This window comes from Nymphalis io, chromosome 7 (assembly GCF_905147045.1).
Source record: "Nymphalis io chromosome 7, ilAglIoxx1.1, whole genome shotgun sequence".
NCBI classification, from domain to species: Eukaryota; Metazoa; Arthropoda; class Insecta; order Lepidoptera; family Nymphalidae; genus Nymphalis; species Nymphalis io.
The window spans coordinates 9,967,004-9,991,648 of record NC_065894.1 but is presented as its reverse complement, the minus strand read 5'-3'; the positions used below and the strand labels follow the sequence as shown (position 1 = coordinate 9,991,648).

At 31.0% G+C, this 24,645-nt stretch overlaps 1 protein-coding gene across 1 annotated transcript in view; it reads left to right on the top strand.

Annotated features, from left to right (window-relative positions):
* The window catches only part of LOC126769760 (uncharacterized), a 30,335-nt gene that overhangs the window by 4,314 nt on the left and 1,376 nt on the right, over nt 1-24,645 (top strand). Inside the window, exons 6-24 of the mRNA XM_050488679.1 lie at nt 483-585; nt 685-812; nt 1,132-1,422; nt 2,007-2,294; nt 2,382-2,875; nt 3,142-3,325; nt 3,507-3,702; nt 3,824-4,590; nt 4,810-5,002; nt 7,014-7,124; nt 7,267-7,333; nt 13,243-13,306; nt 16,664-16,783; nt 19,135-19,292; nt 20,595-20,745; nt 21,542-21,799; nt 22,646-22,857; nt 23,083-23,368; nt 23,778-23,903. Of these exons, the coding sequence (XP_050344636.1) occupies nt 483-585; nt 685-812; nt 1,132-1,422; nt 2,007-2,294; nt 2,382-2,875; nt 3,142-3,325; nt 3,507-3,702; nt 3,824-4,590; nt 4,810-5,002; nt 7,014-7,124; nt 7,267-7,333; nt 13,243-13,306; nt 16,664-16,783; nt 19,135-19,292; nt 20,595-20,745; nt 21,542-21,799; nt 22,646-22,857; nt 23,083-23,368; nt 23,778-23,903 (4,197 nt within the window). The remainder of the gene's footprint in view (nt 1-482; nt 586-684; nt 813-1,131; nt 1,423-2,006; nt 2,295-2,381; nt 2,876-3,141; nt 3,326-3,506; nt 3,703-3,823; nt 4,591-4,809; nt 5,003-7,013; nt 7,125-7,266; nt 7,334-13,242; nt 13,307-16,663; nt 16,784-19,134; nt 19,293-20,594; nt 20,746-21,541; nt 21,800-22,645; nt 22,858-23,082; nt 23,369-23,777; nt 23,904-24,645) is intronic.

The window sequence follows — 24,645 nt, the reverse complement described above, 5'->3', positions numbered from 1 at the left end:
ATATTGTACTGATTTATATTTGTGTATTAATGTTGAACAACTACGAAAATATAAAGAAGCATTCAATTAATAAAAACAAAACAAAATGTTTCTGACATATTGTCCAATTCCTTACTAACGTTAAAAGTAACGAATACACAAAATGATGCAATGCAATTAAAAGTTTACAGTTTAGTAAAGATTTCTAATTCAATCACTTACTACTCGAAAGCTATTCAGTATTTTTTATTAAAATAACATAAGTGCGTATTTACTAAAAACGCTTCATTCGTTTTGTTTCTTGAGATAAATTAATTTATGTTGTTTAATTAAATGTATTACATAACAAAAATAATAAGAACAGTTTTCTTTTCGAGTGAAAATAAATTTGGACACTAAATTTTAAACCGAATTTGATCGCCATATATAATAAAGCTTATGATTCCAAATTTAAATTTTCTAATGCAAATGACAATATTTGAAGTTCTTTTTAAATATTTCAGATCGGTACTATTGGAGGAAATTTATATATGAAGTTTCTTAATAAAGAGTTCCCATCTGATCTTTTCCTACTTTTTGAAACTGTCGGAGCTATGATAACTATCGGTAAAATTCCAATCAAACTTTTTAAATAAAGACTCGATTTTTAAAATTTTATGTAATGATTCAAATTAAAAATCTCACTTAATTCCAATTTTTTTCTAGCGGATGCTCCTAATAAGTTAAACACTGTAACTTTGATGGATTTTCTTAAACTTGACATGAAAGGCAAAATAATTGTAAATGTCATGTTACCACCACTCTCGCAATGTTGTTTGGTTAAAACGTTCAAGGTAAGCCCTTTGTTACATATCTAATCACTATAGGAAATCCGGTTCCTCATTAAAAAATCACAAAAAAACACCATTAAATTCAAATTATAAATAATAATAATATTGCTACTTCATTAACAAGCAGAGATAAATTAAAAATGGATCTGTAGACAGAATTATTTAAAGAGTATCATAAGAAACGCAGTTCTTATAATTGTGATTATATAAAAAACATTACTCTTCTAACTACATAATAAAATTATACGCAAAGTAAATAAATTAATGTCTAAGCCTTTCATACCAGAATCATACCAGATCTAACTGTAAAAGTATTTTCTAGATAATGCCTCGATCCCAAAACGCACATGCGATAATTAACGCTGGTTTTCTTTTTAAATTTAAACATGGTCAAGAAATACTTGAAAAAGCAAAAATAGTTTACGGAAATGTGAATCCGCAATTCGTTCATGCTACTAAAACGGAAGAAGCTTTAAAAGACAAAGATCCTTTTACTGACGATGTATTGAAAACAACTCTTGAAATTTTGTATGAAGAAATTGATCCAGATACAGCGCCACCAGAACCATCATCTAAGTACAGGAAACTATTAGCTGTAGCTCTTTATTATAAGGTAAGAACTTAACAATTTAACAGATTTTTTTTCTTCAATTTCCAACAAAACTTTTAAACTATTTAAGTCCTATTTTAACCATGTAATAAAAAAGAACATAACGGATGTGTATTAAATAATAATTTAATATACATCCGTTTATATCATTTATATATAATATACATCATTTAATTTACGTATTACATAATAAGTTATATTTAGATTTATTTCTTTTGTTTGTAATATATAAGTTGTTAAAACGTTTTACGAAAAGTATATTGCATTTTTTGCGACCCATTTTAATTTGAAAGAGTTTACTATAAAAAAGAATGATATTACTAATTAAAATATATTATATCCTGATACGTAACATACGCATTCACATATCGTATAAAGTCTCCATTCCTTTTGGAACAATAAGCTGTTAATCAAATAACAATATTTATATATATATATATTGTGTGTAATACGATTTATTATAATGATAAGTACATATAATTAAATCTAAATATTAAAACTATAATACTTATTTCCACGATTATTTTTGTAGAATAATAATAAAAACAGTAACGTTTTTTGCTAACTATATAAAATTAATGTCTTAGGCAATTCTCAGTTTATGCCCTGAAACAAAGATGGATAAAAAATACCGCTCTGGAGGAGACGTTATTAAACGTCACATTTCAAAGGGAACGCAATCGTACGATACAGATGAAAGTGTTTGGCCGTTAAACAAACCCGTGCCAAAATTAGAAGCATTGGTACAATGTAGTGGCGAGGGTACGTTTGCGAATGACTTACCAACACAAACGAATGAAGTTTTCGGCGCCTTTATAACAGCTGATGTTATCCCGGGTAGTGTTATTGCAGGATTTGATACAACGGACGCGTTTGTGAGTAGATTCTGCTACGTGCACTTTCGATCTTTATGTGAAAAAACAATAACAAATTTAAGTCAAAATTATTTTACTATATTTCAGAAGCTTCCAGGCGTTATAGCTTTTTACTCCGCTAAAGATATACCCGGAAAAAATAACTTTACCCCTACAAATGCCTTATTGCATTCGGAAGAGGAAATCTTGTGCTCAAAAGACGTAAAATTTAATGGACAACCTGTTGGCATTATTGTAGCAAATAGAGAAAAAATCGCAACAATCGCTGCTAAACTTGTCAAAATAAAATATGAATCAATGTCTAGCAAAGTGCCTCTTTTAACAGTTCAAGGTGTTTTAATGTCGGCAGAAAAAGAAAGAATATCTTTAGATAAGGTGTTAGAACCGACTGACATTGGTAATGACGTTAAGAAAATTATAAGCGATGAATTGGTTTTCGAAGCTCAATATCATTACTATATGGAACCACAAACGTGTGTCGTAAAACCATCAGAAGACGGCTTCGAAGTATACTCATCAACACAATGGCTTGACTTGACGAATGTTGCTATAGCTCAATGTCTAAACATTCCTGTAAATAGGTAAAATATCTGTTTTATATTTTATTCTCGCATTTTATAACTTTTACTAGCAACTAAAATATAATATAACATTAAACAGTACATTAAATCGATAAATAATTTATTCAATTTAAAAGTTAACGTTTAAATGATAGGTTATTTGAATATTTTTTCTTTCATTGTCATTAAAAAGTCAATCACATCAGTAAAAAATACCTAAATATAAATTACTTTAGAAAGTATGAAAGGTCACCTATATATTAAGATGTTTTCTATTCTGTTTTCAGTATAAACGTAATCGTTCGTAGAATAGGTGGAGCTTATGGCGGAAAAATTACCAGATCATCACAAGTAGCATGCGCTGCTGCTGTAGTGTCACAATTACAAGGAAAGCCTTGTCGATTTATTTTACCGCTTCAAACAAATATGACAGTCGTTGGTAAAAGAGCACCGACTTATTGTAAATTCGAAGTAAGTTTCTATTAAAACATTTTAGAAGACTGAATATTTAAGAAAATACCTACAGTTATTCTTGAAGAAAACTTTAACATAATATTCAAATTATGAATCAATCAATGATCAATTAAATCTTAGGGTAAAAACCTTAACTTCTTCTAGAGTATTATGAAATTAAAAGTTGTTATTTAAATAGGCGGGCGTAAATGGAACTGGAGAGATACAATACTTAAAAATAATTTACTATCAAGATAACGGATGTTCTAAGAATGAGAACACTTCTGTCATGACTGTCATTCATCTTCCCAATTGTTATGATTCGAAGCGATGGCATATTGAAGCGTATGGCGTACTTACGGATACGCCGTCTTCAACTTGGTGTAGAGCCCCTGGTACGTCATATTAAACAGTTATTGCATATATTATTATTTCACGTCGCGCCTTTTTAAAAACATAGATTTTAATAATTTTTCAATCAGCTGTTGGGTGAATTCTGTACATTTATGTTTTTAGCTTCAACTGAAGGCATTGCAATTACTGAGTTTATAATGGAAAAAATAGCTCACGAGCTAGGTAAAGATCCGATACAAATTCGACAAGCAAATATGAAAAAAGAGGACAATCCTATCTCCGAAATAATCGAACAACTAAAAAAAGATTCCGACTACGAAAAAAGATTACAAGAAGTGGATGATTTTAATAAATTGAATCGTTGGAGAAAACGGGCTCTCAAATTAATGCCAATGACCTATGAATTATTTTACTTTGGTCCTTTTAATTCTTTAGTATCGATATATCATGCAGACGGTTCAGTTGTTATAACTCATAGTGCTACTGAAATGGGACAGGGTGTTAACACGAAGGTAGCACAAGTATGTGCTTACATTCTTGGAATTCCGCTAGAAAAAGTGAGTGTTAAGCCTACCACTAGTTTTATATCACCGAACAGTATGCCCACTGGGGGTAGCATAGGAAGCGAATGCGTAGCTTACGCAACTATGAAAGCTTGTGAAATTATACTAGATCGATTAAAACCTATAAAAGATAAAATGAAGAATGCCACTTGGAAAGAAATTGTAGCAGAAGCGTTTATTTCTGGAGTAGATTTGCAAGCGTCATACATGTATACCACCAAGGAACCTATAAAGCCCTATGATATTTATGGCGTTGTAGCTTTGGAAGTAGAAGTTGACATTTTAACTGGGAATCATGATATCCTAAGAGTGGATCTGTTAGAAGATACTGGCAGAAGCTTAAGTCCAGAGATCGACGTTGCACAGGTAGGGCCATTTTTTAAATGACAAACTCAAAATCATCACCGGTGTTGAAATTTTATCTTCAAAATTGGGCTCAGTAGTAGCCAATTCGCTGCGTCATACACTGATTCGCAATGTTAAATCATAGTAATAAATTTATTTTCACCTTTTCGTATAGTATCTGAAACAAAAACTGTTTGAGTTTATTGTTTGATTTTTCATTTCAATGAATATTTCTCGTAGATTGAAGGTGCGTTTGTAATGGGCTTAGGATACTGGACGTCAGAGAAAATTGTGTACGATGAGAAAACAGGCAAACTGCTTACGGATCGTACATGGACATACAAACCTCCCGGCATCAAAGATATACCAGCTGATTTCAGAATATATTTTAGAAGGAACTCGAGCAATAAACTTGGAGTTTTACAATCGAAAGGTATTTTTAAATTGCTTATTAATAAGTAAACTTACAAGTTTTCAACGACTTAGCATTTTTGACAATGTATTAAATTGTCCTCGAAATCCTTTAATTCATATCCTTATCCAGCTATTCTGTAAGAACTCACTTCAATAACCCGTTTAACAAAACATTGACAACCGACTTATGGTGATATACTAAATTTTCAAAGACTTCTCGAGCACAAGACACGAAGACAAAATATAACATGAAAATTTGTTGTTTCTTACCTGGAATTGACAAAGCAAGCATCAGTTTGAATCCATGTTTTATTACTAGTAGTATTACTATACCATACACTATATATACTTATTATGTGCTCCTGTGTGTAACTATGTAAAAATACGAAAATGTCTGTGAATACATTGCATCAAAGTTATAATCAGACGCTATAATCTTAAAGGGTTACTTGTATTTTTTCATAAAAAATACAAAAAAATCACTTAAAATGGGAAAAACACTTTTATATACATTAATATATTAATTTATGCAGGTAATTAATGCAAGTAGTTCAAAAGATGTCTCGGATACAGTTAAATAAATAGTTAAACACAACGCATAGCGGTGAGACTACATTAAGTAAAAGCTTTTTTGTACGTATTTGGTAGGCGTTTCTTAAGTACAGGAAAACTGTATTTGCTCTATCAATACATATTGTATATTCTTTCACTTGCAATAATAATAATGATTCGTTTTTAAATCTTATAGCGAAACATCTCAAACAAAAATTCTCTGTCACAGTCCTTTGCTCGCTCTGTCTCTGTTTACATTTAGATAAGATTCCCTAAAATTAAAAATAAATCGTTCAATATATTAACATTACTATACCAACTATTAAAATACTTCAACAAATATAATCAATATTTTAATTAATATTTATAACATAAACTAAAACCTTTGCACATATATTTCTAATGTAAGACATATTACACGATGACTGAACCCAATCTATGACCATAATAAATATTTCATAGTAGAAGATACGAAGCTTAAATTAAAAGGGTCATCAAATATTCTCTATATAATTATGACAGACCAATTTTCGACACATTCAATCCTTCTAAATTCAGGATAATTTAAAATTCAAAATACTTATATACAACATTACATTTAGTAATGGGTTAGGCGGCGAAACAACGTCTGCGTGGGTGTGACACGGTTATCGTACAAAAACATATAAATTGACAAATAGATTGACATTCGTTCGTAAAGCCTTCTTCACTATTAGTTATGGCATATATCTATGTAGTAACTATAAATACATAAGCTGTATATTTACAATATTACTGCCACTAATACTGCCACGTATGTACTTTATAAATCGGTGTATTAGTAGAGATACGCCGATTTTAGTAATTCCATCTTTTAAATTCAAACGTAATTAAAATTAACGGCGATCCGTCGATGACGTTCAACCACAAGATGGCTGCCCGTTTGACGTTCTGCTAAAGTGACATAACAGCAAACATATGCAATCAATCTCAACTAAATATCTAAAGTCTCAATCGATGACATATATATTATTGCCGTCATATATACTCGAATCATATATATGTATATTGTCCCAGGTTCGAACGTTTGTTCGCAATACACAGTTCAGCCAGACTATATTTTCTGTTAAGTTTCCGTCTGCGTGTGAGGCCCGGAGGATTTAGGTCACTCTTTGTCTTTTTCTGTATCAAAGATAACGTGTTTTAAGGCAATTTTATGATCATCGGTTGACTAGTTAAGACGTGAAAACGTAACAAATAAACACACTTCTGCATTAATAGCATGTTTTTTTATTATATTTGGTAGAATAATTATACTATTTAAGCTGACTATGCCATTGAGTACTACATTACTTAATTGAAGCAGAATTTACAATTTATTTATTAGTTTATTTGGATATTGCATAATAATAATCAAAAAATAGTTAACGTACTTATAAAGGCCTGTCAAGTATTTAACTGGTATTCCAGTATTATCATAGCTTTTATTTCAATTTCAGCAACTGGTGAGCCAGCTTTATGCCTTGCGGTTGTTATCACGCATGCCCTACGTGAAGCGGTAAGATCAGCTCGATTGGATGCAGGATACGAAGACCATTGGATTAATATCGGTATGTTATTGTAAATCTCTATTACATACTCTCTATTACAATAACATATTATATTTAAATAAAATCTTACATGAATAATTAGATATTAGGTTAGTTACATAAAAATCCTAAATCATATTCTTTATTGTTCTATAAATTTCAGAAAATCCGTGCACAACAGAGAAAATATTCATGGCAACGGAGCACAAACTGGAGCACTTCAAATTGAAATAAATTACCTTGTATGTATGTTATCTTACTTACGTAATAAAAATGTAATTTAAACAGAATCCTTACTGTATAATATATCTTATAAATAAATTGTTTGCTGGTGTGTTCTTCTTTCAAATCAAAACAATGCAATAAATAAATATGATTCGTCCGTAGATATGGTACCATTACCATATCTGTCTTCTTAGTTTCTTCTAGTATTCTGTCAGTGTCTTAGATTAATTTTTATATCCGGAACAAAATCCACCTCTAAAAATTAAGCTGGAATACAAATAACTTAAAAAAAACTTAACCATTTAAGTTTACACGATTATGCAACAACTACATTAAAAGTAAAAATAAATAAGAGCCTAATTAGTTTATTTCACCATCTGGCCAAATGCGAATTGGTTAATACACATATACATATTTGAATAATAAACACAAATTAATCACAGGAAAATTGCTTGCGCTTGCATGGATTTGAACACACAATCATCGGTTTTGTTCCACGTATTCTAACCACCGAGCCATCTCGGGTCAACAATGAATAAATATAAAGTGAACAGTATTTTTTTATTCAACCCTATTTTATCCAAAACTGATGATTGACGTAACGATTGCGAACGAGTGTTGCGACGTGCGAAGCGATTTTTTCTTTTTAAAGAGTATGTATGTATGAATGTGTGTATGTATGTGTATATATATACATACACTTATATATATATATATATATATATATATATTTATTATAAGTAAGTTTCTTTATTCCACCAATTAAATACCTGAAATGATTTCGATGTCTGCAGTATCCTTAAAGCATTCCGAGTGACACTGGCTATAAATTTTATTTTCTATTTAACATGAACTATGTTTTGGGAGGGCAGATGTTTTTTAACTACCCATAGTTTTTTACTTAATAATTCGCTACGAACACAAGTGTACGGCTTAAGCTGAAAAATTCATTTTTAGAGCCCCCTATTTTTCAAACCCTTGCGGAATTTCAGTTGAAGGACGTCGTTTTTTTTTTTTTTTTTAACTACTTTAGCTAATAATTCACTACGAGCAAAAGTGTACGGCTTAAGCGTAAAACAGCAAAAAACTGAGCCGTGTAATTTTCAAGGCCTAACGTACTTTTAGTTGGGGGACCGAAAACACACTTTTACGGGATGAAACTGAACATAATATTGGTTTTAGTGATTATCTACCTTATATTACCTTAGTACTATTTTTTTTAATTTTTATCAAATTTTTTGCCCAATTTGGCTTATTTCTGCACTGACACAAAACCATTGTAAAGCATCGAGTTTAATTTTTTCATCGGATGTATGAAACCTTATTTACACTTAACTTCTTTTTACAAATGGAACAATATACACCGATACTTTCATAATTCTCGAGCATTACTTACCACATTTCGTCTCTTAGCAATTATTTGGTCACAATATACCATAAACTAAGGCAATTCAAAAAATTACCTCTATGACATTATGTACTCATCATCATCAGGAATCATTTGTGTTTCTTGAATTTTTTCTTACCACCAACCAGCAGCACCCTCGTCGTAGTAGAACTCCACGTCCCTGATCCTGACGGCATACTACCGTGACGGCTCAATGGCTAGCCAGCCTGTGCAAGACTTCCGCCGCGAGTGTTTCGAACTCCATCTGGACGCATTTCATTATTTCCTTCCACCTTGGTGTTTTGTAAGATAAATATCAACAATTCCTATTCTAACAACTTTTGGAATTATTCGCATACAATAATATACAGTTTTGAGAGCATGTTAATTGTTTTGTTTTTCCACTAAGACTTAAGTTTATAATGATAAGGAACATATATTAGAAACGAAAATAGACCACGATTTTCATATTAACGTCCTATATACTTTTTTGTCTATTAAGATTCTACTAATTAAAAATGAATAAAAAATTAAAAATATATATAACAATGGAACATTTTATAAATTTAAATAAATTCCTATTTTAAAGTTAATAAAAGCCTTTTTCTAAATTTAAATTGATTTTGACTGCATTAGCTGTGAAGCTAAACTTTAAAAAAATGAAGTGAATAAAGCTTTTAAAGAAAAACAAGGTAAATGAGGTGTATACCTACTTCACTATAAATAGTTTAAAAACATTATTGGAAAACACTTGGTATGAAATATTCAAGATCTCGCCCCATTCGTTAGTTTGACGCGATCTAATAAAAAAATCATATCTTCACTCCTTTGTGAGGAAAATATATGGTGTACGTTTGGAATACTAAACAATTTTACCTACTCCCTTTTTATTTGTTTATTTTATTTATTACTTTTAATTAATATTAAAAAACATAAATATTCTCAAGATGTGATGATGATCGTTTTTTTCTCAAAAACATTTTATGTCAAACCACCATTTCACAAAGTCGATGATGCTGGGTCGTAGTTGATTTAAAAATACCTATACACTAAACTAAGTTAAGCTAAAGTTAAGGTTTATCTTATTGTTTTCATAATTGAGTCAAAGAATGAAACAATTTTTCATTCGTGAAAAGTCTCTGAAAGAATCAGTACTAATAAAAGTGTCCACAAGGGTTGATTTTAGGTTCTATTCTATTTCTTATGTATATTTATAAATAATCTTCCATTCCACGATACATGTGTTTGATATTTAGTATTATTTGTTAATGAAGTAAAGGTAAAACTTATAAAACCAAGTTCCCGCCTCCGCAGTCAAAACATCCTTCCTGGATCTATGACATACGATTCTTACAATACAATCCCTCAGGCTCTTTTACTTTAAAAAAATAGTACATTTAAAGCTTTTACTACTTAATTACTTTCCGAAACAGATGGGACGCCAGTTCTTTTCAACTAAGTCTTTACGTGATTTCCGAGGCATGGGTGTGTAGACACTGGCAATTTTCAGACTCCGAGTACAAAAAACCCAATATTTCTTTATGGACCCAAACTGGAGCTTAACCCCAGGAATTATAAGCTAAGCACTATAATAACAAAGCAGTTGACACAAAATTATATATATGAAAAACAAAACCATGCAGTATTCGTTAACGGACCGGTTGGCGTAGTTGGTAGATATTTGCCTTACATGCCGAAGGTTATGGGTTTGATTCCCTCCCAAGACGGACATTTGTGTGCATGAATATGTCTGTTTGTCCTGAGTCTGGGTGTAATTATCTATATAAATATGTATTTACAAAAGAAAAGTAATATATGTAGTATATCAGTTGTCTGATTTCCATAGTACAAGCTCTGCTTAGTTTGGGATCAGATGTGCGTGTGTGAATAACGTCCCAGGATATTATAACATTCATGCAGAATATATAAATAATTGTATGTAATATACCAACTTTCCAAATCTTTTTCCAGATGTAGTTTTTTCATTTAATCTTTCAAATGATCATTTAAAAGGATTATGTTTTTTAACTTCCATTGTAATAGTTAAGAAAATTATACAATTAAACTAATATTTCAACCCAATAAGGAGGAACCTAAAACATGAACCACGACGAACGGATGTTAAAGTTAATAATTACCTTAATTATAGTATGGCGTTGCGTTTTACTATTGATTTTATGCCGCTTATTATATAGTTTATATATAAGTGATAAACGAACGACATCTCAGTCGCCTTTCTATTGGTGGTTCTGGATGAAACATATAAGTCACTTGCACAAACACATATATACATAAACAGATCCAAGCACAGGGAGTTTGATTTAAATTTTGATAGAGTTTGATTCCCACTGAGTTTCTCGTCGTTTCTTCTTGGTAAAATCCACATTTCGACCGGTATATGTATATATTAAATTTGTAAAATTACAAGTGCTTGTGTTAAGAGCCTGCTTGAATAATGTATATAAATTGTCTTCATTAATATATAAATAAAGGGAGAAACTTGTTTTCATAATGTCGAATGTGATAAGCTAGGTTAGGTATTAGTAATTAAGGTAGACGTTAAATAAGTTTTAGGTATCCTATAAATATTTGTTTATAATGTAGGCCATCTGATAGTAAGTGGTCACTACGGTCCATAAATATAGGCGCTGTAACACATGCGCCAATGCGCCAGCAACCTTAGGAACTCAGATATTATGCCCCTTGTGCCAGTAGTTATATTGAGGTTCAATCACATTTCAAGCCGGAACACAACAATACTAAGTATTGCTGTATAGTAATACAATATCTGATGGGCTTGCACAAAGCCTAACCATCAAATGTCAATTATATACATACCTATATATAACATACAATTTATTTCGTTAATAATGTGACAGAGCCATAATATATTAAGAAAAACAAGAAAAGTGGAACTCAAAACGCCAACGTGCTAAAGACTGGAAAAAAAATTAATTAAAAAAAACTTATGAGCTAAAAATCACTAACAGATTTATTTTGCCATATTATCAAAAAAATCATAGACAAATTTTCTTACCGCAACAACGTCATATATTTTTTATAGAATATGCAGGCGGACGAACATATGGGCAAATAGGCCACCTGATGGCAAGTGGTCACCAACGCCCAAAGACATTGACACTACAAAAAATGTTAACCATCGCTTATTACTAATGCGCCACTAACCTTGGAAACTCAGATGTTATTTCCCTTATGCCTTTAGTAATTACACTGGCTCACTCACCCTTCAAGCCGGAATACAACAATACGAAGTACTGCTGTTTAGCGGTAGAATATCTGATGAGTGATTGGTACCTACCAAGACGGGCTTGCACAAAGCCCTACCACCAGTAACTACTATTATTACTACATAAAAAAAAAGATTTTGACTTTGACTTTTGACCATAAAGTTAAGTCAATTCTTTATTTATTTCTAGGTACGTTGTTGCAATGTGTTATTTACTAAGTAAGAATTAAAATTTTCTTACTTTTTCACAGCTCTGGCGTGTTCGATGAAGTCATTGTATACAAAAATAAATGTTTATAAAATTAATATTAACCTACCCAGACGAGCTTGTACGAAGCCCTACTTCCAGTAAACCATATATTATTATTATTATTTAACGGCTCCAATTGTGAGTTTGTAATCCCTAAAGCAGCATTGTGAAATATTACCAAAATCGAATGAATAATAATTAATAACCTAAGAAGACGTAACAGACAAACAAAACATCTAACCCTAGCTGATAACAACAGGCTGTTACTTTCCCTCGATATGAAGCAATTCAGAATAATTTCAAATAAATCTTTTTTAATAAAACGTTAATAACAAGCTAGTTTTTTTCCTAATTGCGGGGAAGTATGACGTATTTGCCTCCAGCTAACGATACCATTGGTCTAGGGGCGGTGACGGTACTGTCACCAAAGACAAGCCTTTTATTATCATTTTTTTTTGTAAATAAAACTCTCTTCTCTAACGACAGAATATCATAGCTCAAAATATGATGAACAGTTCAAATACTGTCTGAGCTTAAGATTTGTAATATGCACCTTCACGTTGCTAATTCAAGACGTTGGATAGCTTTGGGTAGCCTTGGGTATTAATAAGAATATAATGGATGATTAAAACATTCACTTGCTTAAAGACACTCTTGATAAAACATTGTTAATTATTATACGCCAAATTAAACCAACAATAATAGCTTAACTCAAGATACGTCCTGTTTTGAAAAATTGAATTCAAAGCAAGTGCAACTTATAAATCTCAATTAATACACGTTACAAAGGTAGCAAGTCTTACTGTGTTGTCTCTTTCCATTCCGTATAATATATTTTTTTTAAAAAAGATACTCGAAAATACTTCTACTTATTGTAATAGAAATTTTGTGATCTTGAAAATTTCAAAAATTTATTTTTCAAATTTTTAAGCACACATAAATATGACAAGATAATGGCAAGAGCAATATTTATTATTCTATAAAAATGTAGAAATAAATTCTCTTTGTGAATGTACAACTGCACCCCGCCCATAGAAAAGCGTTGCAGCGTTTCAAGTAAACCACCAGCTGTCTCCGAGTACACACCATCGCAAGTACGTATATTTGTATACGTTATGTAAGGAAAAGCAAATAGTTATATAAATTATAAACGTGAGAAATTAAAAATCCTTAATATTCTTTATTGATTTAATACATTCTACCAACCTTCCGAGTTTTGAGAATAACTGTAATTAGTGCAAAAAATGGAAAAGAGAAGTTAATCAATCATTTAATACACTCACTTTGGTAAGATAATCATGTGTATATATAATCATGTGTAATTATATATAGTTTAACATGTCTAAAAAATTATCATTATATAAAGCGTAATATGAAGGGACTAATATAACATGTATATGTGATACTGCTGGTTTAAAAGGATCTCTCCTCTTGAGAATAAAGTTAAGTGCTTGTTACTACGCTTGCTCCAATGCAACCCACATTTGGTATACTCGATAAGAATCACAAATTTATATGAAATTTCATCCGTCAATTTTCCTCACGATATTCTCCTCCACCGCTGAACATGTAATAAATTACAAGCAAAAATTACGCACAAGAAAAACTCGGTGATGTTTAACCGAGTTTTAACCCGCAATCATAGATTATGTTTTAATTAAATTTTAATTATCTATTATACATTTTTGTAAATTAAAAATAATGTTACTTATTGCCTATTCCACAATATAATATAATTGAGTTCCATGTGTAAAATTCGTGTTTAAAGTGTGGCAAACAATTATTAAAAGCCGAGATGGCCCAGTGGTAAGAACGCGTGAATCTTAACCGATGATAGTGGGTTCAAACCCGGGCAAGCACCACTGAATTATCATGTGCTTAATTTGTGATTATAATTCATCTCGTGCTTTACGGTGAAGGAAAACATCGTGAGGAAACCTGCATGTGTCTGATTTCACTGAAATCTGCCACATGTGTATTCCACCAACCCGCATTGGAGCAGCGTGGTGGAATAAGCTCCAGTACCTTCTCCTCGAAAAGAGGAGAGGAGGCCTTTAGCCCAGCAGTGGGACATTCACAGGCTGTTACGGTAAACAATTACTTTATTAGTGTAGTAGATTACAATCTCAACGATATATTAACTGACAGCAACAACGATCATATTTTATTACTAGCGGTGAATTTATTATCTATTAACATTATCAAATATGTGATATTAAAATAAGAAATAGAATAGAATATGTTTTATTGTACACCAAAAGAGTTACAGAAACATACAGTTTTAAACACAAACATAAAAAAAAGAAAACTATTAATGTACAAAAGGTCTTATCGCTAAAAGAGCAATCTCTTTCAGACAGCCTTTGAGTTGTTACGTATAGTATATCATTTATTACCTTCATTATTTTTGGTAGGATTTCATAGCTAATAAAACCAACATTACAACTTTCAACTTCCTCAATAGTAATCCTCAATACTTTTTTTTGTTTTTTTATTTTTTTTTATTTTATCCGTATGGATTTTGTCTTGAACAATCAAGGCAGTTTTAATATTCTAAAATATATTATTATTATTTGTATATAGATTTAATTGTAAGGTCAATATTAGTGAAACAATATATCTAGACTCGATATGATATTTTACTTATTTCAATAACATATATTAGTGTTCATACTTATCTGGTAACAATGAGATTAAGTATGAAATCACGAAAATAACCACAATCGTGATTATATTTGTCGATTTAGAACTGAAATAAAAAATCTAAAGCTTCTATCTTCTCTTTAATCATTTTAATTAGTTTTTTTCTTGTCTGGCGTATCTATGCCAAATATTCAGCCAACGTCCCGAATAAAATAGGTGACACATATGAGCCGAGATGGCCTAGTGGTTAGAACACGTGAATGTTAACCGATGATCGTGGGTTCAAACCCGGGCAAGCACCACTGAATTTTCATGTGCTAAATTGTGATTATAATTCATCTCGTGCTTGACGGTGAAGGAAAACATCGTGAGGAAACCTGCATGTGTCTAATTTCATTGACATTCTGCCACATGTCTATTCTACCAACCCCCTGGAGCAGCGTGGTGAAATAAGCTCCAAACCTTCTCCTCAAAAAAAATACATGAGAACAATTTGTTTCAAATTTGGATGTGTTTAATGATGATGACTAGGAACGATGAAACACGACAATAGATATCTAGAATAACATTATAATTATAGAATGAAATAGAACTTACAAATAAAATAAAAATATAAATAAAATAAAATTATTTCTTAAAATGACTACAATTTGTTACCACAAAGAAAGCAAATCAAAATGCTTAAAATTTTATGTGGTTATATTATAAGAGTGAACCAATCACAGTCGATTATGTCAATTCATCAATCGAACTCAGCATCAGTCAATCAATCAATCATTCAACCGAACAACAAAACTTTTCGCCGAATTGTTGTATTTTGGCTGTTTGCAAATGAATATTAAGTGTAATCCACATCAAAACACAATAACTAAACCCCAATATAAATAAATATTTCATTCTCTTTTCTTTAACTTTTATAAGTAAGCTAAAGTATTCAACATTTTATGACGTCGTCAAATCTATTTTTTTCCAATTACCTCATTATTGCAGTGTGATAGGCTTCAACCGACGTCAAATGCGTGAGAACAGCCCAGCGGTATCATATTAATCATTGAAATTCTTTTTAATATTCTTTCATATAAAGTAATTTTATAGCATAATTACGTTTAAAAATTTGCAGCCCCCATTATACTTTAATATATAGTTTTTTTTGTTTTAAAAAATGAATTCAATTAAAAATGATCTAACCCTAAAATTATTAAATACAACGTATATACAAAATTTCATGATTATCGGTTGAATATTTCAATTCAATTCGATTTTTTTATATGTAAATATGGAGTTACATTATTGATATGTACCTCAGCCGCCGACTTTTAAGCGAAACAAACAAAAAAACTCACTTTCGCATTTATAATATTATTAAAATAATGTGATATTGTGATATTAAGAGGTGACTCTAAACGTGTTAAACGTGTTGTCAAACCCTTTATAAAACTATAAATAGTTAACCGACCTAATAGTAATCCTTACCGATTACGATCACTGCGATTATTCTTAACGGAGAATTATAGCCAACTGCTCAGGAGATATTACGGATTTTATTAAATTTGTGCTGGATTTCAGGTGCACTCACTATTCCAAGCCAACTTTTAAACTTTGGGTTGCTACTGCAAATTTCTTGACAGACACCCGATGCTCCAGCCAGGACATTAGGAACTGTAATCTTATAAGTTAGCCACAACACGGCAGAGGCAGAAAAATAATTACCCATACAAATTTATATCACTAAGAACGATTCAAGAAGAATTCGTCATTAAAAGCTTTTAAAAATTATATCTAATCAAATAATATTATATTTTTGAAAGGCAACGATGCAGTTACCGAAACACCTAAAGATAGCTGCGGGTTGCGCCGGAGCGGCCATATTTGGTATACTCTTCGGCTGGGTAATCTTTCCGACCATATTGAAAAGTCAATTAAAGAAGGTAAGATTTATAAATCAATATTTCTTTAAATTTAAAATAATCACTATAAAAAAACTAACATTAAAAAACTAACACACGTTTTTATGGAAAAAATAATAATTATAGGTTATTTACAAACCATAAAACTTCAATCAAAATACTATAAATGATGGTTACAAGGCAGTAATTAAATTATATCGCCTGATAGCAACACACGGACGTTTAATTAGGGTAATTTCTATATTAGGACAAAAAACTATTGAAATATAACACAAATAGAAAAATATTAATTTTCATACTTGAATGACTTTAAAGTAGGATCTAGAGTCCACGCCTATCATTTTTAGCTTATTATATAATTTATTGCCTAATTAATATCCTTTGGAAGATTTATTCCATTTTGGGAAACACATGCTATTAAAGAGAATACTTTTTTGATACTTTAATCTTGCACACCATTCCTCAAGAAACGTTATAACATTAGACGAAAGATAAACACGGAGAGTGATATCATTTACTAACTAATTAGCATCTGATTGAAATTAAACTACCTTTACGCTAGTATAATAGCATGAGTGGAATACCTGCTTGATACTAGCATAATGTACAGTGCTTAAGAAATGAAACGAATCTATATCAATATATATTTATATATACGATATTTACAATTTTTTATTAACTTTGATAACAGAATTAACTTTTAATTTGTGAACTAACCAAACTTTAATGTAATAATGTGACAAGATTTTATTAAATTATGTTAAAACTTATCGACAAAGCCGGCATAAAATTACATAAACTATATCGAAATTAATCCGATTATCGGGTGACATCCTTAGATATCAGATTGTATATAGGATATTATATACATATGTACATACGTGGTATTGTTGTGTTATGGTTTGAAGGGTGAGTGAGCCAGTATAATTACAGGGACAAGGGACATAACATCTTAGTTCCCAAGGTTGGTGGCGTATTGGCTATGTAAACGATGGTTAACATTTCTTACAATATCAATGTCTATGGGCGTTGGTGGCCACTAACCATCAGGAGGCTCGTCCGACATCCTATTCTATAAAAAAAAAAATTTAGTGACTGTGGCAGTTGACATATATACTAACATTTTTATAACATAATTTAAAACTACAGTTAAAAGTCCCGTCGATTTTAGAACAAATTTAAGACGTAAAAAATGCTTACCTACTACCATTAAAAAAGCATAATTTACTTTTATATAATATACTTACTTTTATGCATAAGTTAGTAATGTATTGTGTTAGCCCGTCTAGATTCTACCTCGAAATTGTTCTATTTCTGATTTCGAGCTTAAAGGGTGAGTAAGCCGATGCAGTTACAATCATAAGGAACACAACATCTTAGTTCCCATAGTAAGCGGTATGACGGTATAAGCAATGTTTAATATTAATTGTAAAGCCAATATCAAGGGCGCAGGTAACCACTGACCATCAGATGAGTCATTTTCGTGTCAGCTTTCCTAATTTAAATCTTGTGACGAACTTACTAAGTACAAAATGAATTTACCTTGAAATTCTCTTTATTATTAAAATGAAATACAACAAACTTTAATTATATCAAACGTTTCATTGAAATTGATATTGCGATACCAATGTCTAGAAAATTATTACTTTCTGCTTGAGTTCCGTTCAGCTAAGCATAACAGGAAAACCGAAGTTTCCTTTTCAGTCATAAATACTTGTATTAAGCAACTTGACGCAACGTTTGGTATACAATCAAAACATGAATATGTAAAACCTTTCGCCATATTTTGACGTTTTTACTATCAACATAAGCTTTATTTTAAGTATGGTTTACAAAACAGGTAAATTGTAAAAAAATATATTTATTTTCAAAAGACTAACGTTTTTAATAAGACGCTTAAAATATCATAACAGAGTTTGCTGTAAAAGAAACAGGCTGTTAATGTCCCACTGCTGGGCAGAGGCCTCCACACTGAAACAGGGCCCAGGGCACCACTTTAGCCTTATTCCTTATTTGCGCGATCGATAACCCTCCACGGCACAATCGTTCATAAACTAAAGTGTTCTGTGAAAATTGATACAATGTTATTTTGTTTCGTACAATGGGATATAACCATTTTTATCGAACGAAAAATCGGCCTGAATGCGATTGGGTCTGCACACACTATCAGCTTCCCGGTACATTGATTGTTTATTTCTTATATATATTATTATATAACACAAAAACATAATTCTATTAAACATAGAATCCTACTTTGCATTGCGTCCATGCAGATTTGTAAAAAAATTACTTTTATTTGGTAAATAACATCAATTACCGTGAAAAAAGTGGCGACGTTAAATGTTAGTATTTACAATTAATAAACATTATAGGAAATGGCGTTATCAAAGAAAACGGACGTGCGCATGATGTGGGAGAAAATACCTTTCGCACTCGACTTTAAAGTATACCTCTTCAACTACACGAATGCTGAGGATGTGCAGAAAGGAGCCTTACCTATTGTGAAGGAAGTCGGACCTTTTTATTTTGAGTAAGTATTTGTATGGAGTATTTCGTATCCAATTAAGGAAATACAAACTCTTTAATGGGACACCATATGTATGTTAGAAATTTATCTATTAAGGAAGACAATGAATATTATTATGTAAAATTTAAGAGTCATATGCTCATTTGCTAGAAATATTTATTATGTACAATATCCAAATGATTAGTTTTTATGAAATTATCTTTTAAGACTATGTAGCCTCAATCCTGTTCCCGTATAAGCGCGGCTGTTAATGGAAAATCTACGACATTTACTAATTTCTCATGAGTTCCCACAAAGGAACATTTCCAAAGTTCTTGAGAATAATAACAATCATTTGGACTTCTAAATGGTGGTAGGAAATTAAAATACATGTATGTATATATGAAACAGGTATCCCGAATTTATAGAAACATCATCACATAAGTATTAAAATATGCTAAAATAACACTTGTGCAGGAGAAATAGAATCTAAAATAGCTCGAAAGTATTATACTTTTACCGAATAGTTTTAGGTTGTCATTATTCTTAACGACATCAAGCTAGTTCAATTTTCGTGTGAAGATAAACATAGTTCTTAACATTATTAGAGCTGTGGCTTTACCCATAAAGATAATTTACTGGTGGTAGAGCTTTGTGCAAGCTCGTCTGGGTAGGTACCACCCACTCATCAGATATGTTACCGCAAAACAGCAGTACTTGGTATTGTTGTGTTCCAGTTTGAAGGGTGAGTCAGCCAGTGTAATTACAGGCACAAGGAACACAATATCTTAGTTGTGGTTCGTCTGGGTTCCCAAGGTTGGTGGCGCATTGATGATGTAAGCGGTGGTTACCATCAAGAAACCACTCGTAATTGCGTAGGTCGTAATTGAAAGCCAAATATGAAAAAACATCACATACGAATATAAATGGATTTTTTTCTATATTAAATATTACTAAATAAATTATATCGAACAGTTTCGTATACTCAATCAAGTAGTTAATTTGCAAGTAACAATGTACTTTATATTTATTCTAACATACACCATATGTCATTAGGTATAAGTTTATTAATAAACAAAAAATAACCATTTCACATACAATTCTAACAATTAAAGTCCCAAAAGCCTGATAAATAAAAAAAAATCGAGCTTTATAGCTCGAAAATCGAAAGTCTATAGATTCGAAACACAATTTTGTGTGATTTTTGGCTACTTTCTGAAAATATGCAAATTGCATTGCAGTTGCAGTTATTACCAAGTATTTCATTGGAATCGACAATTTATCCAGTGGCTTTCTTAAAAATATATAAATGTTTGTTTTCTATAGGGAATGGAAAGAAAAGGTAGATATTGAAGACCAAGATGATACAGACACGATAAATTACAAAAAACTCGATAAGTTTTACTTCAGAAAGGACCTGTCTGGACCAGGATTAACGGGAGAAGAAGTATTGGTTCTACCTCATATATTTATGCTGGTAAGAATTATTTTATACAATATTTGAGTAGTATAACATGAATGAATGAAAAATAATTCATTAGCGTTCAGCTAACGTCGTAAGCTAAAAACACAGAAAACTTAGTATAGAGAATAATAGAGAATGTTGACATTATATTAGATAATAATTATTAAGTAGATTGTGGCTAAAAAATATAAAAATTCCATGATGTCTTCTCAAAATTCCATTACCAAACAGTTTTTGGGCTGAACAAAATCTTTTCGTGGCGTAATATATGTATTCCATTTTAGACATATAAAAATGTTCGTAAATATGAAAGGTTTCATGTTGTTGTTGACTATCGTTCTGTCTATGAATGGAACTGAATAAATATTTTTTACATAGATACTATGAAGTACAATACCTTTTCCAAACCTTTTACGAAACCTCTTGAATATATGTCCCTCTAAAATATATCTGAAATAGTTTGTACACAAATCTCTAAGATGTTTAATGAGAATATTGTTATTGTCTTATTCTTTCATATTCAAGATAAGTATTTAAATAAACATTTGCTAACTACTACTTGTAACTTTTATAAAACACGTTTCTTTTACAATTTGCAATAAATATATCAATTATTATAAAATATATCAATTATCATAACCTAATAATTTATCTTGGTATTGTTTAATCATCATCATTTCTGAAGACAATTATTTCAAAATAAATAATTTAAAAAAAATTGACATAGTGATCTTTTGTAATAATAATAATTCTGTAATTATAAATAGTATGTAATTATTTTCGATACCAAGTATTTAGTATTTTTCAGGGATTGACCACAGTAGTATATCGAGAAAAACCAGCTATGCTTAGCATGCTGGCAAAAGCTCTGAACGGTATATTTGACAGCCCAAGTGACGTTTTCATCAGGGTGAAAGCCTTAGACCTTCTTTTCCGTGGTGTTGTAATTAATTGCGCGAGAACCGAATTCGCTCCGAAGGCAGTGTGTACAGCGTTGAAGAAAGAAGCGGCGGAACGCTTGTTATTTGAACCTAACAATCAGTATAGGTTTTCTTTGTTTGGTCTGGTAAGTTTAGTAAAGATAACCTAAGAATAAAAAGATTTTGAAATATGAAATATGAAAATGTTTCTAAATAAATTGTTTTTTTTTTCGTATATACAAGTAACGAATATAGAATTTTGTAAATAACAGCCCGTAAAACTCCATTCTTTAAATCCCTATACTGTTTATTTGTGTTTGTTTTTTTTGCTGACACGTGCGGGTTTTATCGCGTTGATTTCCTTCACAGCTATGAATTTATAAAAACAAACTAAACAGGGAGCCAATTCTACTAATTTATAACGGTTACGATACGTCCCCGGTTCTATTCCTCACAAAAATAAACCTCAGTTGAATCGTAACTAGAAGCCAATTCTACTTTTTTATAACGGATACCATACGTTCCCAAACCACTCGATTCCAATTTTTACTAAAACGCAATTGGCTCGTTATATTAGTAGAATAGAACACCGTTAAACAACGATTATGTTTCGACTCGATTGCGATAAAGTGACAATTTGTTAGCAGAATTTTCCAATGGGTGCATAATTAAAATGAAGTCCTACTTTTCAATTAAGGTCATGTTTATTACATTTATGTTTTATAAGTTCGCAATAATTTTGTATTATTGCGTTATTCATATCATGACTTCAAAAGGGAGCTTAGTAATTTGTGTATTCTATAGTAGAATTAGTAGATTTTATCATTAAACGTAGGCAAGATAAGAATATGAATAAATATTACGTGGATCTTAATCTAGAATTGCAGTTTTTGAAACTGCTACTTTAGCTTGAACATGGAATGTTGGCGAAGTTCATAACATATATATTAAACTTTAACTGTTCTATTTAAAAGTAATAACATTTTTACCAGCGTAATGCGACTGTAGACAAACACGTGATCACTGTGAAGCGAGGCATTAAAAACGTCATGGATGTTGGTAAAGTGGTCGCTATTGATGGTAAAATGGAACAGGATAATTGGAGTGACCATTGCAATGAATTTGAAGGCACAGATGGCACCGTGTTCCCACCATTTCTAACTGAATTCGATAGGTTGCAGTCATTTTCTGGAGATTTATGCAGGTAACTCTTTAATATCTTAAGGAGCTAATAATACTTTGAAATTTCAGTAGTTAAACAAAAATATGTACCTACATCCAAAGCTGTCGATAATATCGCAAAATCTTATTTTGTTAAAAAAAAATAACTTAAAAATCATCAGCTTATATCAATAAATATAATTTTAATATATTAAAATATTGCACAAGATTAATCATTTTTTTCTTTAATATAAATTTTTGTTACCAGAACGTTTAAGCCCTGGTATCAAAAGAAGAGCTCATATCGTGGCATTAAGACCAATCGATATATAGCCAACATTGGTGACTTGGCTAACGACCCAGCTCTTCATTGTTACTGCGAAGAACCAAACAAATGTCCTCCAAAAGGTCTCATGGACTTGGCAAAATGTATTGGCGTACCAATGTATGTCTCATTGCCACACTTTTACGATTGTGATCCCGAATTATTAAATAATATAAAGGGTTTAAATCCAGATGTCAATGAACATGAAATTGCAATTGACTTTGAACCAGTAAGTATATTATTTGCATAATCAATTTATTCAAATAAATTATGCACAGCTCGGACTTACCTCTCAAAGATTGTTTTATGTCTGGGTGCTTTGTTTATCAAAGTATCAACTATCAAAGGTTCTTAGATCCATTAGTAGTGTATCCTTCTTACAGTGCTAGTGTCTACGGACGAAGGTGAACACTTACCATCATGTGACTCATTGTTCCTAAAATTAAAAAAATGTTAATTAAAATATAACAACTGTAGTTGTAGTCGTATTTGGGACTCACTTTGCCGGCTTTATCGAAATTCTTGGATCATCTCAGTCCACTAGTAGCCTAGTGAACTGAGATGACTTAACAGACTTACAGATCACTTAACTATCTCAGCTCTCATAAAAACAATATTAACAACAGAAACATTTACAGATAACAGGAACTCCGATGGTGGCAAAACAAAGAGTTCAATTCAACATACAATTACTGAGAACTGATAAGATTGAACTTTTTAAAGAGTTGCCAGACGTTATCGCACCTATATTTTGGGTTGAAGAGGTAAAAAATATATCTCTATAAATAAACCTATAATACGATATTTGATAATTTGGCTTGATATTCTTATTTATATACGTAAACATACCTGAGATGCATTATTATTATTATCTTACTCATGCTCAAAAATTTATCTATCAGTTTGGAAGAAAACTTTAGAAATATCGAGAAACGATGGTCAACATTTTTTTCTTAAAGACATTATTTTTAACTCTTCTTCTCGATAAAGATTAAATGTGTAACGGTTGCCTTACTCGTCAATTATATTTAAAAAAAGTCAAAGGAGGAAACATCGCATCGATTTTTATATTAAGTCTCATTACAGATTCTTATGTTGGGAAATACCATATGAAGTCGTTTATTTGCAACAAATATACATTATATTTAGGTGGGCTTGCCTTTTCTTAATTTTGGAGAAACATTGCTAGCATCTTGTTTCGATCTCTAATTTATTGAATGATATTAGAAATTATTATAAAATTGATATCAAAATATTCTTCAAATAGGCTCATATAGGCTTTTATCAGCACGGTACAATTGAATTAAATGTAAAGCTACGAACGGCTATATATAGCCTATATATAGCCTATAGAATTAAATGTAAAGCTTCGAACGGGTATATAAATTCCACTGAGGACAACCTCATTTCCACAATTTTAATCACAGAGTAAATCTAACTAGTGTTAGAAATAAATAGAGTTAGCGTAGACGCTTTTATTTAGATCTCTGGTTAAAACTAAGCATA